The 15,815-nt window shown below is 38.9% G+C and overlaps 1 protein-coding gene across 1 annotated transcript; it reads left to right on the top strand.

Annotated features, from left to right (window-relative positions):
* Positions 1–2,824: 2,824 nt before the first annotated feature.
* Positions 2,825–15,744, top strand: LOC145914378 (polypeptide N-acetylgalactosaminyltransferase 16-like). The gene is made up of 14 exons (XM_083002203.1): positions 2,825–3,026; positions 3,103–3,245; positions 3,451–3,552; positions 3,888–3,955; positions 4,013–4,078; positions 4,363–4,484; positions 5,304–5,476; positions 6,149–6,252; positions 6,550–6,676; positions 6,781–6,873; positions 9,617–9,700; positions 12,657–12,792; positions 13,433–13,558; positions 13,836–15,744. Exons 1-14 carry the CDS (start codon positions 2,922–2,924, stop codon positions 13,977–13,979), a joined length of 1,593 nt encoding a protein of 530 aa, XP_082858329.1. The 5' UTR covers positions 2,825–2,921; the 3' UTR covers positions 13,980–15,744.
* Positions 15,745–15,815: the final 71 nt, after the last annotated feature.

The following is a 15,815-nucleotide window of genomic DNA, read 5'->3' as shown; positions in this document are numbered from 1 at the left end:
TCCATGTAAAAATATTCAAAGAACAATAATAGCCAGTCCAGATTTCAGCAGATTATTTCTATCCAGTTCCATACTTTGGCTACATTTGACAACCATTTCACAATACTGAAAAAAGATCAAGTTACGAAACAAACATCATGTTACATAAGGTGCCCTTTCTTCACAGAATCATATAAAAAATATTAAACGCCGGGCATTTTTCCAATAGCCTAATTAACTTGGCATAGTGGCACATACTGAAATACAAAAAAGCAGAAACCTAAGATTAAAATTAAGAGCCTGAAACCAGCTGTTCCTCTTTCACTGCATGGCAGTAAGCAGATGGTTGTGAAACCGTCAACGTTTTAATTAGCACAAAATAAACGTAGGCTAAATAACCTGACAGGCAACATCAAATAAAAACGCTTTGTAACTTTTAAATTAAGCAATAAAATATCATAATACCCTTCTGTGAAATAAAATTTCCCCATATTCTGGTACCTTCTGTCAACAACACAGACCATATGACGGCCACCCCCACTCAACGATTTGCCTGCAGCCAAACAAAAGATCAATACTGACGTAGCATCACGTGATCAAGTTCCTGAGCGTGTTGCCTGATATGACGTCAATCGATGCTGACGCAACTTCACGTACCATACAACTTCTTGCGCTTTTCTTCATGCATTGCGCATGTGATGAGGTCAACTTTATTCATAAATATGGAAGCAACCCTATGTATACTTCCTGCTACTTTCACTTGCTGGCACAAAAATGTCACGTAAGGACCTACAGCACCGCTTACTTTGCATCTAATACTTTTTTATACGTATTGATATCGCCATTAAAACTACTAATACGTGGGCAAAATTTTCATGCACATTTAAAACTGGCTTGACATCTGTGTTCAACCTACAAGAGGCTTTGAAACGCCTCTAATTTGCTTCAAGTCGCTCCTTGAATGTCTTTTAAGGGCACTTCAAGAAAAGTTAAAATAGAACGTCCACCTTTTGACAATTTTGTAGAGTGGTTTAAACTCGATGTCTTCAACAGACGCTTGTGAAAATAGGTAAAAACCCTCTAACACACACTAGTAATAGGCTACACTAATATCGGCAAACGATCAGTTTTATTTGTTGTCGTTCTGCAACAACAAGCAATGGATGTTAACATAATCGACTGAATTAACTTCGCCTCTGGCGAAATATGTGTTTGTTCCATAAACGACATCGTGACCTCACACCTTACAACAACGCGCCTCGTGATAATCCTACGCTATTATTAGGCTACAGTAAACATGTCATTGCCTTTTTCGCTATAATCAGTATCACCATCATTTAGAGGGGCTAGACATAAACTAAACCAATTTCGAATAGGCTATGAAGAAACAAACATACTTTTTACATTTCGATATCTTGTGGAACATTTGAATTTTGGCCGTATGATGAATTTTTATCACCAAAGAAGTTTTTTAAAATTGTTAATTTATGTTATCTTTGCTGGCGTTGGCCCAAGTTTGACCATGTCAACGCCAGCAAAGACGATATACTGGAAATTACACACAATACAAAACGACCAATTTGGCTTTAGTGACATAACAATATGAACTATATGCATCAATTAGTTGTGTTAATTATGAATTTGCGGCTTTATAATTTCTGATATATTTCTATCTACCACTCGAGAGGGAAAAAATATGCTGGCGCAACTCGTATTTATTTTGGAGATCACATAATTTTAGGGAGGCTAAAGCCTTTCGGGCTGGACTCTCACCAGCTTCAAAGCCAATTTATATTATTCATGTACTCTCTCTCCTAGACTCTTTTGGGCCCTGATGCGCCGCATCGACTGCCCCCCTTTCTTGTGGGTCCTCTGGCCTAAACCCTACAGTTACATAATTGCGCGAATAAACTTTTTCGAAAAGATCCAGTTTCTATACGCAAACTGTGATGTTGTGCGAAACATAAATAAAAGCTTTTCGAAAAATTGTACCTTTTGCATAAAAGTAGTTTTTCTTTTGAGCGAAGTTTCGTCTGCCGAGACTTCTGCCGAGGGATATGACGCAGCAATTTATTTTTTGTGCCTGACAGCAACAGAAGCACTAAAAATAAACACGTTTTAGTGCCTCAAAAATTAGTGTGACGTCATCCAATTTTCATTGACATTTTTGACATGTGGATTAATGATTAAAATAAAAATCAGTGTAAGTGGTACTGGGATACTTTGATGATGCTCTCGTTTAAGTGTACAAGGTCAGTGTTACTTCGTGATTAAACAAAATCTTCTGCCAAAGGTAATAAATTACGCTACCTGGTCAAAAAATAATTACGCGCGCTCTTCTGAGCTTAATATTGAGTAGCTGCTATGGTCCTATGTTCCACGAAGAATTTGTTTTGGCGTCGTTAACATTAGTTTAATTTTACAATAAGGGATTTAATATTACCGCTAAACGGCGCCATGGAGCAACCGCGGTTAAGAAAAGGTAAACAAACCCCGATCGGCGCCAGACACGAGAATATTTGAACAGCGCGTGCGTTGTTTCTATTCGGGTGTTTGGTTCTGCAAAGAGCGCTGTGCCATCAAAGGTTGGTTATGCTTCCTTGGCTGTGAATTGGGAGAGTAACAAAGACGAGATGGACGGTAATTTGATATATCTGCTTGCCTACGATTCGGTTTTGTTCTTACTTTCAAGCGCACGTGTCCATTAGACAACGTTGCAGTTGTTGCAGTTTTAAAGACAGAAGCAGTGCAGCTGGAAGTGAACATTGATTAAGGCCATTTATGTTAATTATAGGCTTTTTCATTTTCATCCACACGTAAAATGATGTATCGGTTCTACAGTAGTTATAATTAGTGTGAATATAAAAAATTGATATGAATTTGCAAATGAAAAAAGTTTCCAAGAAATTTTGGAGGAAGTAAAATATGCAAACTGCAGGGAAATGGTATTTTGGAAAAAATTGTACCGAATTACCGCCATATTTTTGCTCGGGGCTGTGTTTTTTGTGGTAATTTGGCTGCAGCAAAGTCAGCCCCCGCCTTTAAAGGTATGTTGTGCTTTTTTTAACAATTTTATGTTTGCTGTGAAAAATAAACAAAAAAATGTGTTATTTTTTTTTTCAGGTTCAGTATGGGTTCGACGGAGTTGAATATGTGAAGGGTCAAAAATATTATTCAAGTGATCCTTACAAAAGGAATTCCTTTAATCAAGCTAGGAGTGATGAAGTTCAGTGCAATCGAAATATTCCAGACACAAGAAGTCACAGGTTTCATAAATTATTTTTGTTTAATTTATTACACAAATTTTCTTTCATGCAGTTGATGTGTTTTTTTCATACAAATTTCAGCATCAAAAAATATTTTTTTTTGTCATTCAAGCACAAGAAAAATAAACTGTTTTTTTTTTAATATTAAAAATAAAAAATGGAAATATAAAGCGATCATGTATGATGTTTATATTAACATTTGCAGATGCTGGGGTGGAACATATAATGTTAACGAACTACCAAGTACCAGCATCATCATCACATTCCACAATGAAGCTCGCTCAACCCTTCTAAGAACAATAGTTAGGTAAAAAGAAATAAAAAATCAATATTAATGTTTTGTTGGCAAGAAAATTGTTGGTAAAAAAAATGCTAGCAAAATATCAACTGAGCTGTCTGTATGATCAGTGTTTCGACCTTGCATATAAATATAGCTTGTGATATGGTGCTGATTGACAGCCTGCCAGGGTATACCTAGATTTCAACAAATCCAGATTATTTTAATACTGTGCAATTCATATTATCATTTTATTAGGTCCGGTAACAACTAAAATAATTATATATTTGAAGCACTATGAGAAAAACTTGCAGCATCCATGAAATCCACAGTAAAAGTAGTAAATTTGTGTCAATTTTTTGCAGTGCTCTTAACAGAAGTCCGAGTGATTTGATAAAGGAAATAGTTTTGGTCGATGACTTTAGTGATGACGGTATGTTTAATGTTCTAATAAAATTCTTTACTATTTAAACGAACAACTGCTTTTCAGAGGATGATTGCCGACAACTTACAGCCCTCCCAAAAGTTCACTGTATTCGCAATGATAAGAGAGAAGGTACAACTTATAAGACAAGATGATAAACATGTCTTGTGGTTAATGAAGCAGTTATTTGTGTCTATGTGGTTAGGGGTTTTATGTTGGTTTTCAGAAGGTCTTAATCGCTGTATTTCATGCAATGATTTTTTCCAACAAATTACTGTGCTTTAATGCAAAAACTTTTAATGCTTAGTTTCAAAACCTTTTTTTTTAAGAAAAGATTGTTTAAGACCATTTTTTGCAATGATTTGTGCTCTGAAAAGCCCCTGATAACTACAAAGTCATTTTAATGCTATTTTCAGGCTTGATTCGGTCCAGAGTGAAGGGGGCAGATTACGCTTCAGCCCCGATCCTAACTTTCCTCGATTCACACTGTGAGTGTAACACGGGATGGCTTCCCCCTCTGTTACAACGTGTAGCCGAGGTAGGTTGAGCAATTTTCAACGGCTGACTTTTTCACAATAATTTTGACGTTTAAAGTTAGAATATTTCGACGAAATAGCCTCAATGCGTACGGCCGATACATAAAAGGAAAGGAATAAATGGCGAACAATAGAACGTTCAAACAATGGTTGCGACTGCCGCGGAATTCTTTCGAATGCAAATAAAAGTAAATTTTCCGGCCCCATATTCCATGCGAAGTGCAGGATTTACAATTTGTGAAAAATGCGAATGCGCTGAGCAATTACTTGTATAATACTAGTGAAAAGTAAAACATTTCGTCCTTGGAAGTTTTTTACGTAAGTTTTGATAGGAATAATAATAAATAAACTTTTGCTTTACCGCTTTTTAGTCTTGAAAACATGAAAAACAACAACTTCAATTAAAACAGAGCAGTAGAGTTTGTTGAATGCATGATGACAAAGCGGACGTCGCTGGAACGTGTACCTGTGTGGGACCTAGGGGACTTTACCTAATCTTTTAATTAGGCGTAACCGGATAAACCGCAACGCTTTAACGGGCTAAGTCGGCGTCTCTTTAAGAACCATCCACATTAGCAGGAGCGCCAGCTCATAAATCTTCTTCAGTTAGAATTGTCTAGTCTATTGTCGGTTAAATTTCCACTGCAAGCTATAATGTAGAACTAAAACTTAAGCGTGAGGTTTCATTTGTCCTGGTGACATTTAATGTTGTTACATATATATTCCTACAGCCAAGTTAATCTGTACTCACTTCTGTAGCCGCTTTAACAACATTGCGGATTCTGCAGATAAAAACCTACTGCAATTTTTCTTCCCCCCAGGACCACACGCGTGTCGTCAGCCCCATTATTGACGTCATAAACATGGACAACTTCAGGTACATCGCGGCGTCTGCCGATCTACGGGGAGGGTTCGACTGGAGTCTTCATTTCAAGTGGGAGCGCTTGTCTGTCCGGCAGTTACACGAACGGGATAATCCGGTGGCCCCAATAAGGTGGGTGGTCCTATATTGCAAATGAACTAGACCAGTGGTTCTCGAACTTATTCGCGTGCGACGCACTTCGGAAAGATTTACGGCGCTTGCAACCAATCATAAACCTAGCAGGACGGTTTGTTCCTATGTTTACAATGTTTAGTCGCAGACAACTGAATTAACTTGTTTGTTTGCTTCCATGTTTCCTTTAATTTTCTTTGTTTAAATTGTTGCACGACGCCCTTGAATACTTATAACGATGCACAGTTTGAGAAGCTCCTGCGTAGACTGTTACAAGAACCCCCTACAGCCAAACTTAACGGACATTTGTATTATGTATTTATACTTGAAGTTGTTTTATTTCAATACGGGTGGTCGCTTTTGTCCGTGTTGCAATATATTAAAGTGGTGATAGTGTTAGTTTAAAGTCTTCAATAAAGATAAAAAATGAGTTCAGCGGATTCTGTTTCAATGCGTTGGTCCTGGGGTACTTGCTTATTTCACCAATATTAGCCGCCAGTCTTTCATTATTCAAGTACATGTGAATATAACCCGTTGCCGTTGCGTGCAACAGTAGCCATTAGCCGGCGCGCTTACTTAAACAACCACAAGTGCTTTTCAGAGGGGGGTCATTAGTTAGGTGCATTTCAAACAATGAATCATTCGAACAACATTAACCAAGGGTTTTTGTAGTACTCCAATGATTGCTGGAGGCCTCTTTGTTATGAACAAGTCGTGGTTCGACCATCTTGGAAAATACGACACAGCTATGAACATATGGGGCGGAGAGAACTTTGGTGAGCGACCTTGAAATAACGATTACTCACTGGCTGTGGTTGTTGGACCGTATAGTTGCCTTTGTCACAGAACAATATGTCTTTTTCGTCACAATCCTAATAAGAATCAAGGTCTGCATGCATGCATATAAAATACTTTCCAATAAAATGCTTGGCTTCAAAAATTGTGCACGAGGAAATGCAGTTAAAACTGTGTAGATTGATCTATCACTTATGGCATCTTATTTTCTTATATTGTTATCATTAAAAGGACCAGACGAATTTCAATGCATATTCTAAGCCTAAACTTTTTCATAGAAATCTCGTTTCGTGTTTGGATGTGTGGGGGGAGTTTGGAAATTATCCCATGCAGTAGAGTAGGCCACGTGTTCCGCAAAAAGCATCCTTACACTTTTCCAGATGGCAACGCGAACACTTACATAAGGTAAGGATGTAGTTTGGTTACCCGCTGAAATTTCATTGCTCGCTTGAATATGGGGGCAGTAGGTCGTACAAGCCGGTAGGTAAACGGTGGATTTTGCGTTTCAGAAACACAAGACGGACGGCAGAAGTCTGGATGGACGAATACAAACGGTTTTATTACAGCGCTCGGCCGTCTGCTATGCACAAGCCCTATGGAGAGTAAGTACACTAGATTACGAGTTATATTAAAGAGAGAAAAAAACGTATTTTTATTTTTCCACAAGTAAATTTACGCTCCCAAGCCCATTAACCGTGGTTCTATGGTGACAGGTTTACTGATATTCAACGATAAAGTATTTTTTAATGTTAAAGCTTGTTACGACAAAAGTCTGAAAAAAATCTTTGCCGTAGTGTCGTGGCATGTAAATTACAAAGTTTAACCTAAACTTTCTTTGCTTACTTACATGTTTGGACTTCTTTATCAACGTTCGGTACCCTCGTAATTACCCGGTGATAATGCAGAATTTTAAATTTTTACGCAAATCCATTTCCTCACACCTTCGACGGGAAGTAACTAAATCTAATTTACAGTTCTGAGTAAAAATGTGTTTTTCATAGTGATCTGTCATGAATTATTAAGGTATTGGCGCTATTTCAAGCTGTGGTTTGAAGGTCGAATCGATTTGGCAACTCGCCAATCGAAAATACACTCTAGAATTCCCAGAATAGATAGATAGATAGATAGAAGGATGAAGAATATTCTCGAAGTCGGGAGACATCTGCCCTTGTTACGTCATAATCTTCCTCTCGGGTTTCGAGTTGACACAATTTAGGGATATCGCATGCGCACAGCAGTTTCAGTACCTGCCTTGATTAATTTCCGAGCCTAAATAGTTTCTCAGCTTTTTTTAAGGTGGGTTCAGTTTTATTAGCCTTTACCTTGTAATTAAAAAAACAATGGTACAAAAAGGCACACTTGTTCCTATGTTTTTTTTTTATTCCAACGCCAAATTATTTTTGGTTGAGAAAGGTTAAGTTCGACTGTATGTGGTTAAGTTTGCAAATCACGCGTATTAATTTTGCAGCAGTACGTTTCAGTATGTTGGAATGAGTGCTTGATATTGATTGCTTTAACATGCAGTATATAGATTGACCTTTCTTAATTGTGTTTCAATGTCACAAACAATCACATGATTTGACTCCAAAATAGATCGATTAACGTTTTGCTGGTGCAGTTGAAATCCCCGGTGCAAAATTTATTGTTAGGTTAAAATTGCATTAAAAAGAGGTTGCATTTCCAAGGTATATGCGTTATATGTTTCCGAAATAAAATGTCCCTCTTTAACCAACCATCAAACTATAAAAGTTGCAACTTTGAAAATCTTGTTGCTGACGCTACAAGGCATAATGTTCAGTCAATTCAAAGTTGTTCTGTTAAACGAAACTGTTTAGGTGATCGACGTTTCTGACGTCATACAATCGACCTTCACCGGGATATTGTGACCTCTAATAAATATTGATCTAAGAAGTAGTTTCCCACAAGAACTTTGAATTTACTGAAGATACGACTTTGTTTAAAACCAATACTTTCGCCGAACAACGGAACTTCTGGTGGGAACTTACACAAGCTCCATTGTTAACATCTCATGTTACGCTAAACCAAACATCTTTAAACGAGCGTAGCCAATGTGACATAGGCCAGATTGGTCTTCTAACGTTTCATGGTCTATAACTTTTTAGGTTGAATCGTTTGTATTTTCCTAAAAGGAATTATATGGTTGATAAATGTTAGTTAATATTACAAAATATTGACACATTCACAATAGACCCCCAAAAAATGTTTAATTATAACAGCACATTGTAGCGTTATTGTATGGCAAACAAAATACATTATAACCTGACATCGAAAATGAGATCGTGTTTAAGATCACAACGTAAATGAAACATACAAGAAAAAGTTAAAATGACATGGACACAGATAAAACCTTAGATGTGAGTGGAGAACAACCTTTTTAGGGTTTTGAAAATTTTAAAATCACCACAAAAATCCCCCAGTACCTTCAATAAGAAAGTGTCTGAGGTGATTCAGACACAAAACAACCATATAGTTAGTTGGGTTGCTATACTGCATGGACAACGAAGGCACCTAATCCTAAGTACACAGGTGTGCAGAGGGATTCGCGTCTGTTATTACGGCTTGTTATAATATTGGGACGACCCTAGCGATCATCGGCTTTAACGGCGGTAAGTATGGTTTGCCGGTTTTCAAAGGTGTTTGATATGCGAGACCACAGAAAACACATTATTTTCAAACCCGAACTTTTGACTTATGGCGTTTATGTAACTTTTGTGTTATAGTGGAAATAGGCACAAAGCGCAAGATAAAAGAACTAACCATTGACTTGCCGCACGAAAATATCTGTTTACAAGCGCCATTGGAATATAGCAAATCAGGGAATGGCAACCACATGGCTTGTGTAACTTCGACTAAACAAACATTTACATAGTACCTTGTTTGGCTACACGCTGTTCCAGGGACATGCATATTTCATTGGTCGTTTACCAAGCCAACGCTTATAAGGTTTATGTAGCGTAGTCTGTCGACCCCAATTTGTCAAGTTGACCAATAAGGTTGGGGAAGTCTCCACTGTACATATTGTATTGGCGTTTCTTCTGGGCATTTGTATATGTTACGATGGTGTGGCCTTGGTACCCACAGGTTTATGATCAACCGTGGCTGGAAATGTTTTATTTGTGAAACTTGGCAAAAGTTTTGCTGTCAATTACTGCCCAGTGTTTCCAAAAAAATGTCGATCTTGAGATAGTCGCTTTGCAGCGAGTTAACATAAAAACCAAACGCTCTGTGTAACATTAAGACCTATTTTTGTCCTCACGTCGCTTTTTTACTGTCGGTTTTCTTTTAGGAAACACTGATTTTTTTAACACATTGTTTTTCTCGCAGTGTCACAGATCGCAGAGCTCTTCGCGAGAATCTTCAGTGTAAAAGTTTTGAGTGGTATTTGGACCACGTGTACCCCCAACTCATGTAAGTATATGCACTTATACAGGAACCACCAATACGCAATACGCGGGTGCGGATCGAAAACGGGCCATTAAACCATACGAGTGCCTCTCATGTACTTCTGATTACCTCCACGTTGTGAGTTTTGGAATGCTGACGGAGTATGTCCCGTCGAAGGCATTTATTGCAACGTTGTGTTTTTTCATATATGTGTGGTATAATTGCATCGGGCGTGGTTTGAAACATGACGTTGTGGCTGTGACCTTGCACGAGCGCAATGCCCGTGAGGGAAATGGGCCGACTTTGGTGTTTCGACGAATCACTCAACCGTGATGCGGTGAGAGCATATATGAGCAATGAATTCACATAATGTGTGAGGTACAATAGCACCTGGCGCCGTTTAAAACATTAGGCTTCCGAAAGGTGCTGTTTATCACATCACGTATGTCGTAAGATTGCAGAAAATATTTAATGGGTAAATTGTAAAGGCGGTTGATATCTGTTGAGTCAAAACGTGTATTTATCAATCAAACGCATCAGACAAACCGGCACATTTGGCAACTTGCACACTTTGTTAGTCATTTGAATGTGAAATGACTAACCGCTTGTCATTTAATTTAATTAAGAAGCTTGCCAATATGCAGCGTTCCATTGTTGTTTGTGGTAACTTGGCAACCGCGATAAATCACTTCTTGTAATCGGGTAAAGTGCGTTACGTGCAGACGGTTGTTCACAAATGAGGTTTGACGGGTGTGGTTGCATTCTGCCGATAACACCGTTCTGCAGGTTGCATTACACAGCACCCAATAACAGAAAATCATTTGTCGGTTTTAATGTAGTAAAATTTTCCGAAATTTTATTCAAGTTGCCCAGGATTGCAAGTTCAAAGCAGGCACATGTGAAAATTACGTCACCAACTGTAGTTCGTCATTTTCTAATTAATATCACACATTAATTCAGAAATACGGATGCTTTAAAAAGAAGAGGAAACGGTTCCAAATGGTACAGGAATTAAAGATAACAAGCATGAAAACTCTTGCGGATTTAAATTCGACTGACGCAGTGAGCCAGCGACAATAATACGATTTCTATGTCGACCCTGTAAATCCCAAGTAATGGCGATGAACGATAAAAATTGATCTCCCCGAGCGTTAATTGGTTTAGCCAAGCGGGTCATGTTCTGCTTTCACATCGATTTCGCGCTGACGTTATCTCATTGATTGGCACTCGTGGCTGTCGTCTAAACTTGGTGTTTATTATTTCAGAAACGCTCGTTGGTTTTGTAAATCTTTCGGTTGCAAGGAACCGTGGAAATTCTGTTGGTTTTGTTTGGATGTTCTGGTCTTATCAGGGTTCAAATTTATTTTGGCAAATTGAAAACCTTCGTTTTTTTGATAAATATTTCGGTTTAAAAGGTTGTGGTTTGTTGACGTTTTGGCGAAACTGGAGCTTTTACTAAATGTGGTCATTTACATATGACATTGCTTGTAGTTTCATGGTTTGTATTCCCTTAAATGATATTTTGCGTGGTTCTGACTTTCTGCACTTGCTGCCTTGAATGTTTCATTTAAATATGTCCTCTGCAATCTTCAGCACACTTGCAATATTTGGCAGTACATCTCAACCCAAGTTGAAGGAGTTATGACGTCAAATTAGATAAAGTCACATAAATGCCGTTTTTTAGTTCAAATTAACCTTTGTGATTTGTTTAACTGTGACAGTGCCAAACGTTTCACGTGGGTTGTGGAAAACTGATTTAAAGACAAGGGTGCTTTCAGGAACAACAACATTGTTTCAACCTTTTGTCGACTCCAAGCACAAAAAACTCAATTAAAACCTTTTGAATGAAATCCGAACAATCGAAACGCGTTTTAATCCGGAGCACCTGGTAATTATAAATCCGGGTGGCTGTGACCTGTCACCTTCCAAGTGTCCTTGAGGGAAATGTTCCAAAGCTGAAGTCCCAATTACCAATCTTGCGCAAACGCAGCCAACTGCCGGTCCCGGCTCTCATCCAAAATTTCCGTTGTGCAGTTTTCTCGAGTGTTTGTTGAGCTTAAAAACGACCGACGCGTCATCAGTTGAAGTGTTTTAATTTGGTTTATTTCCTAATTCCACGTCTTCGTCCATTTTGCTATACTTGGTTAGGGTCCGTGTTCAGTCCTTGGCAGCGACGAGGTCACCAATGTCCACTCCTCGTTTTTCTAAGGACATAAAATTATTTCCCAGCATTTTTGTTGAGTTAACGTAACTGGATTTTACATTTCTACTGCGGAGATATGGAATGATGTGACTTTGGAGTTCTCTCCAAGTAACTTTAGGAAAAGCCGGATAATTTTCTCATTGAAAAACTGCGGATCAAACTGACAAGTTTCAAGTCCTCTCAATTCCGCTAAACGAAAAAAAAATCCAATTTTGGGAGAGAAAAAATACACTCTGGCGCCACCAATCGGTAAAATATCCGTCCCAGCTTTTGGATTGTGTACAATTCAGGACAAGGCTTCACTTATATCAAAAGGAAATTGAGTTTGACTCACTGCCGAATTTTTATTCAAACCGTGCATTGTGACGTAACAGACATTTCGCGCGTGCCTTAAACTAACTTCCCTGTTCGGTGCGAACGGATGGCCCTCGTGTGAAATAACAATTGTCTCGTGATATTTTGTTGTTACTGCAGACAAGGGTTTGTTTGATCAGCTTCGCGCGTCGCGATGCATTTATATGCAAAGAAAGACGTGATGTTTGTTTAAAGTTTTTCCTTCAATCGTCCTTTCGCAGTGGGGAAATATTTAATTGTGCTGACTCTGTTCCACTTTATTTTAAACAGCCCTAAATGCTTCGCCAAGACAGACATGCGAATTAAACACAGCTTGTCTTTCTGAATTAACGTTAAAAGTTGTAGTTACTTCAGCTAAATACGCGCCAACCGCTTCAAGTTTTGTCAAAATAATCAAAACTAAACCGCATATTTTTGTGTTAGAATTCCACCTTTAGCCGGCTCTATGGCGTCACTGAGGATTGTTTCGTCATCAAAGAATCTTTGTTTATGTCTGGACCAATCAGAACCTCCGAGATTATCAATGGCAACTTGTACGCCCAGCGAGGACAAAGGCCAGGTAACTTAATACATGGAATCATTAACTTATTTTTAAACACGCGAGCAACAACTTGATTGTGTACGATTGTTTATTAAAGTTAGACAACACGGAAATGGCCACGGAACTAATTGTCCCACTACCCGCTATCTTTCTACGGTGCAAAATTGCAACATTTTCGTAAATTGCAACATGTGGGCTCGATGATTGCGATCACGTTTAGACTGATTGCGAGGAAGTGCTTCGGCACAATTTTGCGGCGTTGTTTAAAACGCAGTAAGCGCAACGAAAAACAAACGACGATTTGGCACAGAAAGGCCGAGTGCGTCGCACAAATATTATTTGAGTCACTTTCTGGTCATGATTTATTAAAATGTGCGTGGGTATCCATAAACCCTGTTACATTTGGAAACAATCACAGTTCGTTCTAAACCAAGGCGTTGTGACGTCATACTAGTGTTTGTAATGTGCAATGTCTTATGCCTTGTTCAACGCTTCTGATTCAAGTTTGTTTAAATTCTTTCTTTTTACACATATAGACTGATACGGCAAGTTTAATAATTTGAAGTTTGTTTAAGTTTCCAGCTACCGCAACCATATCAAACCTAATTTTTTTATGTCTGACGTCATACGTGTCTCTGTGACGTGATTTGTGTTCAAGGATTGGAAATTTTCAACTTCGGGATTGCTGCGTCACGTGACACGCAACAAATGCGCCCGGCCGACATCGCGCAGTGCGCATGCGCAGATCGTCCTGCAGAGTTGCGACGCCAGTGATGCGGAACAGGTTTGTGTGACGTGACGTTGCTTTACAGGTTACTATGGCAACGCATTCGTCGTTTTGGAGATATTTGAAGCCAGCGTCGAGAATGGATTGTGTATGAGGAGGTTGTTTGGATAAGGTTTAAAGCTGTTGAGTTAGGGGTGTTTGGTTATATTTGATGCCAACCCGGTCAACGTGAAAATAACAAATCCGATGAGCGAACGTGATTTTACCGTTTTAGGGTTAATATTTTATCCTACCATCAGTTTCATCACTTAACGTCATGTTCGAAAACTTTCAGCGTTGGTCGCGTAAAAACGACACACTGAAACATCGGATGAGCGGTCTGTGTCTCTCCTGCGATCATTCAAACTTGGTCCTGTTGCCATGCCAACCAGCCGGCGACCGCAGCGAGCGATGTCAGTTATGGAAAAGCGGAACGTAGCGTTGCCTCATTTCACGGCGTTCGAGATTTCGGAATCAGAAGGTTGACACTGTGCGACTCTTTATCACCTCCAAGCGGCAAGTTTTCCCCTCAATCAGACTGTTCCCTTTTTTCTTCTCATTTCTTGGAGGTTGTTTAACTTCTTAAAAATCAAATATGGATTTTCTGGCACCCGCAACTCATGGTTAAACTTTGCTGCCTCTGCTTTTGTTTAGGTGTTGCTACCAATCACCAGGTCAAGCCTTTGTGTTGTAACTGTAAGCGAGCCTTACGTAACAGAGTCATAATTGTGCATGTAACAATGAGTAGGTAATGGTTAAGAGTACAACTTCAGTTGCTTCCATGGACATTCGCGTTCTATTCATCCTATCCCACTTCCATTCTTGTGCTGTATCTTGTTTTTGGTACAGTTTTACGCTTAGCGGTCGTAGTCTTTCCGGTTGGGTAGTTTAGTTACTTGTAGAGTGTAGTAGTAACACTGTACTACTAATATATTCGCTTTTGTAGATTTTTCCACTCCCCACTTGTTAAAAAAACTTGACGTTGGCGCCACCATGCGGTGTTTAGCGTACCAGTGTTATCGAAATCGCCATATTCCAATTTCTCAACAACTTTGCAAAACTGTTGTAGTTTAATAGTAAATAGGATCACTTTCCTCCGATAGCCCAAGTGTTAACATATTGGATAAACCTATGTTGATCCATTTCCACAAGGAAGTGCATATATACGTTATTTATTGCTTTATTTTGCATTGTTATGACAACGCCATGTGCGTATGCATGTTAAAAGCAAGCAGAAATATGCAATTGCTGTTTGATTAGCGAATGTTGACTTTAGTCATTGTGAAACCAAATGTGGTTTTCCACCAACGCAAGTGTGTACGATCTGTCATGTTCAACTGTTCCCATTTTTACGAAAACATGGTTTTTAGGGAATTGTGTCCTGTTGTAATTTCGCATTTTCATTCTCCCCATAGTCTCAACTGCTCCATTTGTTCAGCGTGCAAATCTTCTATTTCCAGTGTTTTTAGCGACGCTCGTGGACGATTAATCAGCGCCCACTGACCTTGAGTAGATTCCAAATCATTTTTACACGTACTTCAATCAATCGTACTGTGATTCCACGATCTTATTTTCTTAATCTGTGCAATTTCGCCTTTCCTGCTGTTGTGTTCGCAGCATTTTAATTTTATCCACAGACCAGAAAAGAGAGCTTCAATTAGAGGACATAATGACGTCACTATGTGCCGTATTGCATCACACTAACCTTAACTGGGCGTCCATAAAGTTTACAGGTGAACCAACTCAGGGTTTCTTAACTTGAGTCCGTGGATCACCAGCAGGGCACTTTAATAAACACTGTAGACCCAACTTTGGGTTAAATTTTTACAGACCGTTGTATGGTGATGACTTTATCCCTGAAAGTATGATTGTTTGCAAAAGTCCTGTGGATCCCATCACCGATTTTGAAGGCCTTTTTGGTGGTCTCTCTGTACAAATGAACTTTATCATTCTTAAAGTATTATTGTTTGGGCAATTCCTGTTAACCCCCACGACACAAGGTCGCTGTGGAGCCCCCAACTGCGAAACCCTGAACTAGTTTTTGCAAATATTTTCAAAACTTTTTCCACGGAATCGGGAGAAAAGGTTGGGATGTTCCTGTCCCCTCTGAATATGCCGTTAATTGTTTGTGAATGTCGAATTTACACGTGTACAACCTCGACTTTGTACGTTTTTGGTGCTTCCTTGTTTCGCGTTGTTCTGACCCCGGGAATTGAAGGTCGATGAATTTTAGTTTTAAAGTGTTTGATTAAAATAATTAATGGCATCGGGCAGC

Source organism: Ascidia mentula, chromosome 9, assembly GCF_947561715.1.
Source record: "Ascidia mentula chromosome 9, kaAscMent1.1, whole genome shotgun sequence".
Lineage (NCBI taxonomy): Eukaryota > Metazoa > Chordata > Ascidiacea > Phlebobranchia > Ascidiidae > Ascidia > Ascidia mentula.
The sequence above is the reverse complement of the archived record's forward strand: the minus strand, read 5'-3'. Positions and strand labels throughout refer to the sequence as shown.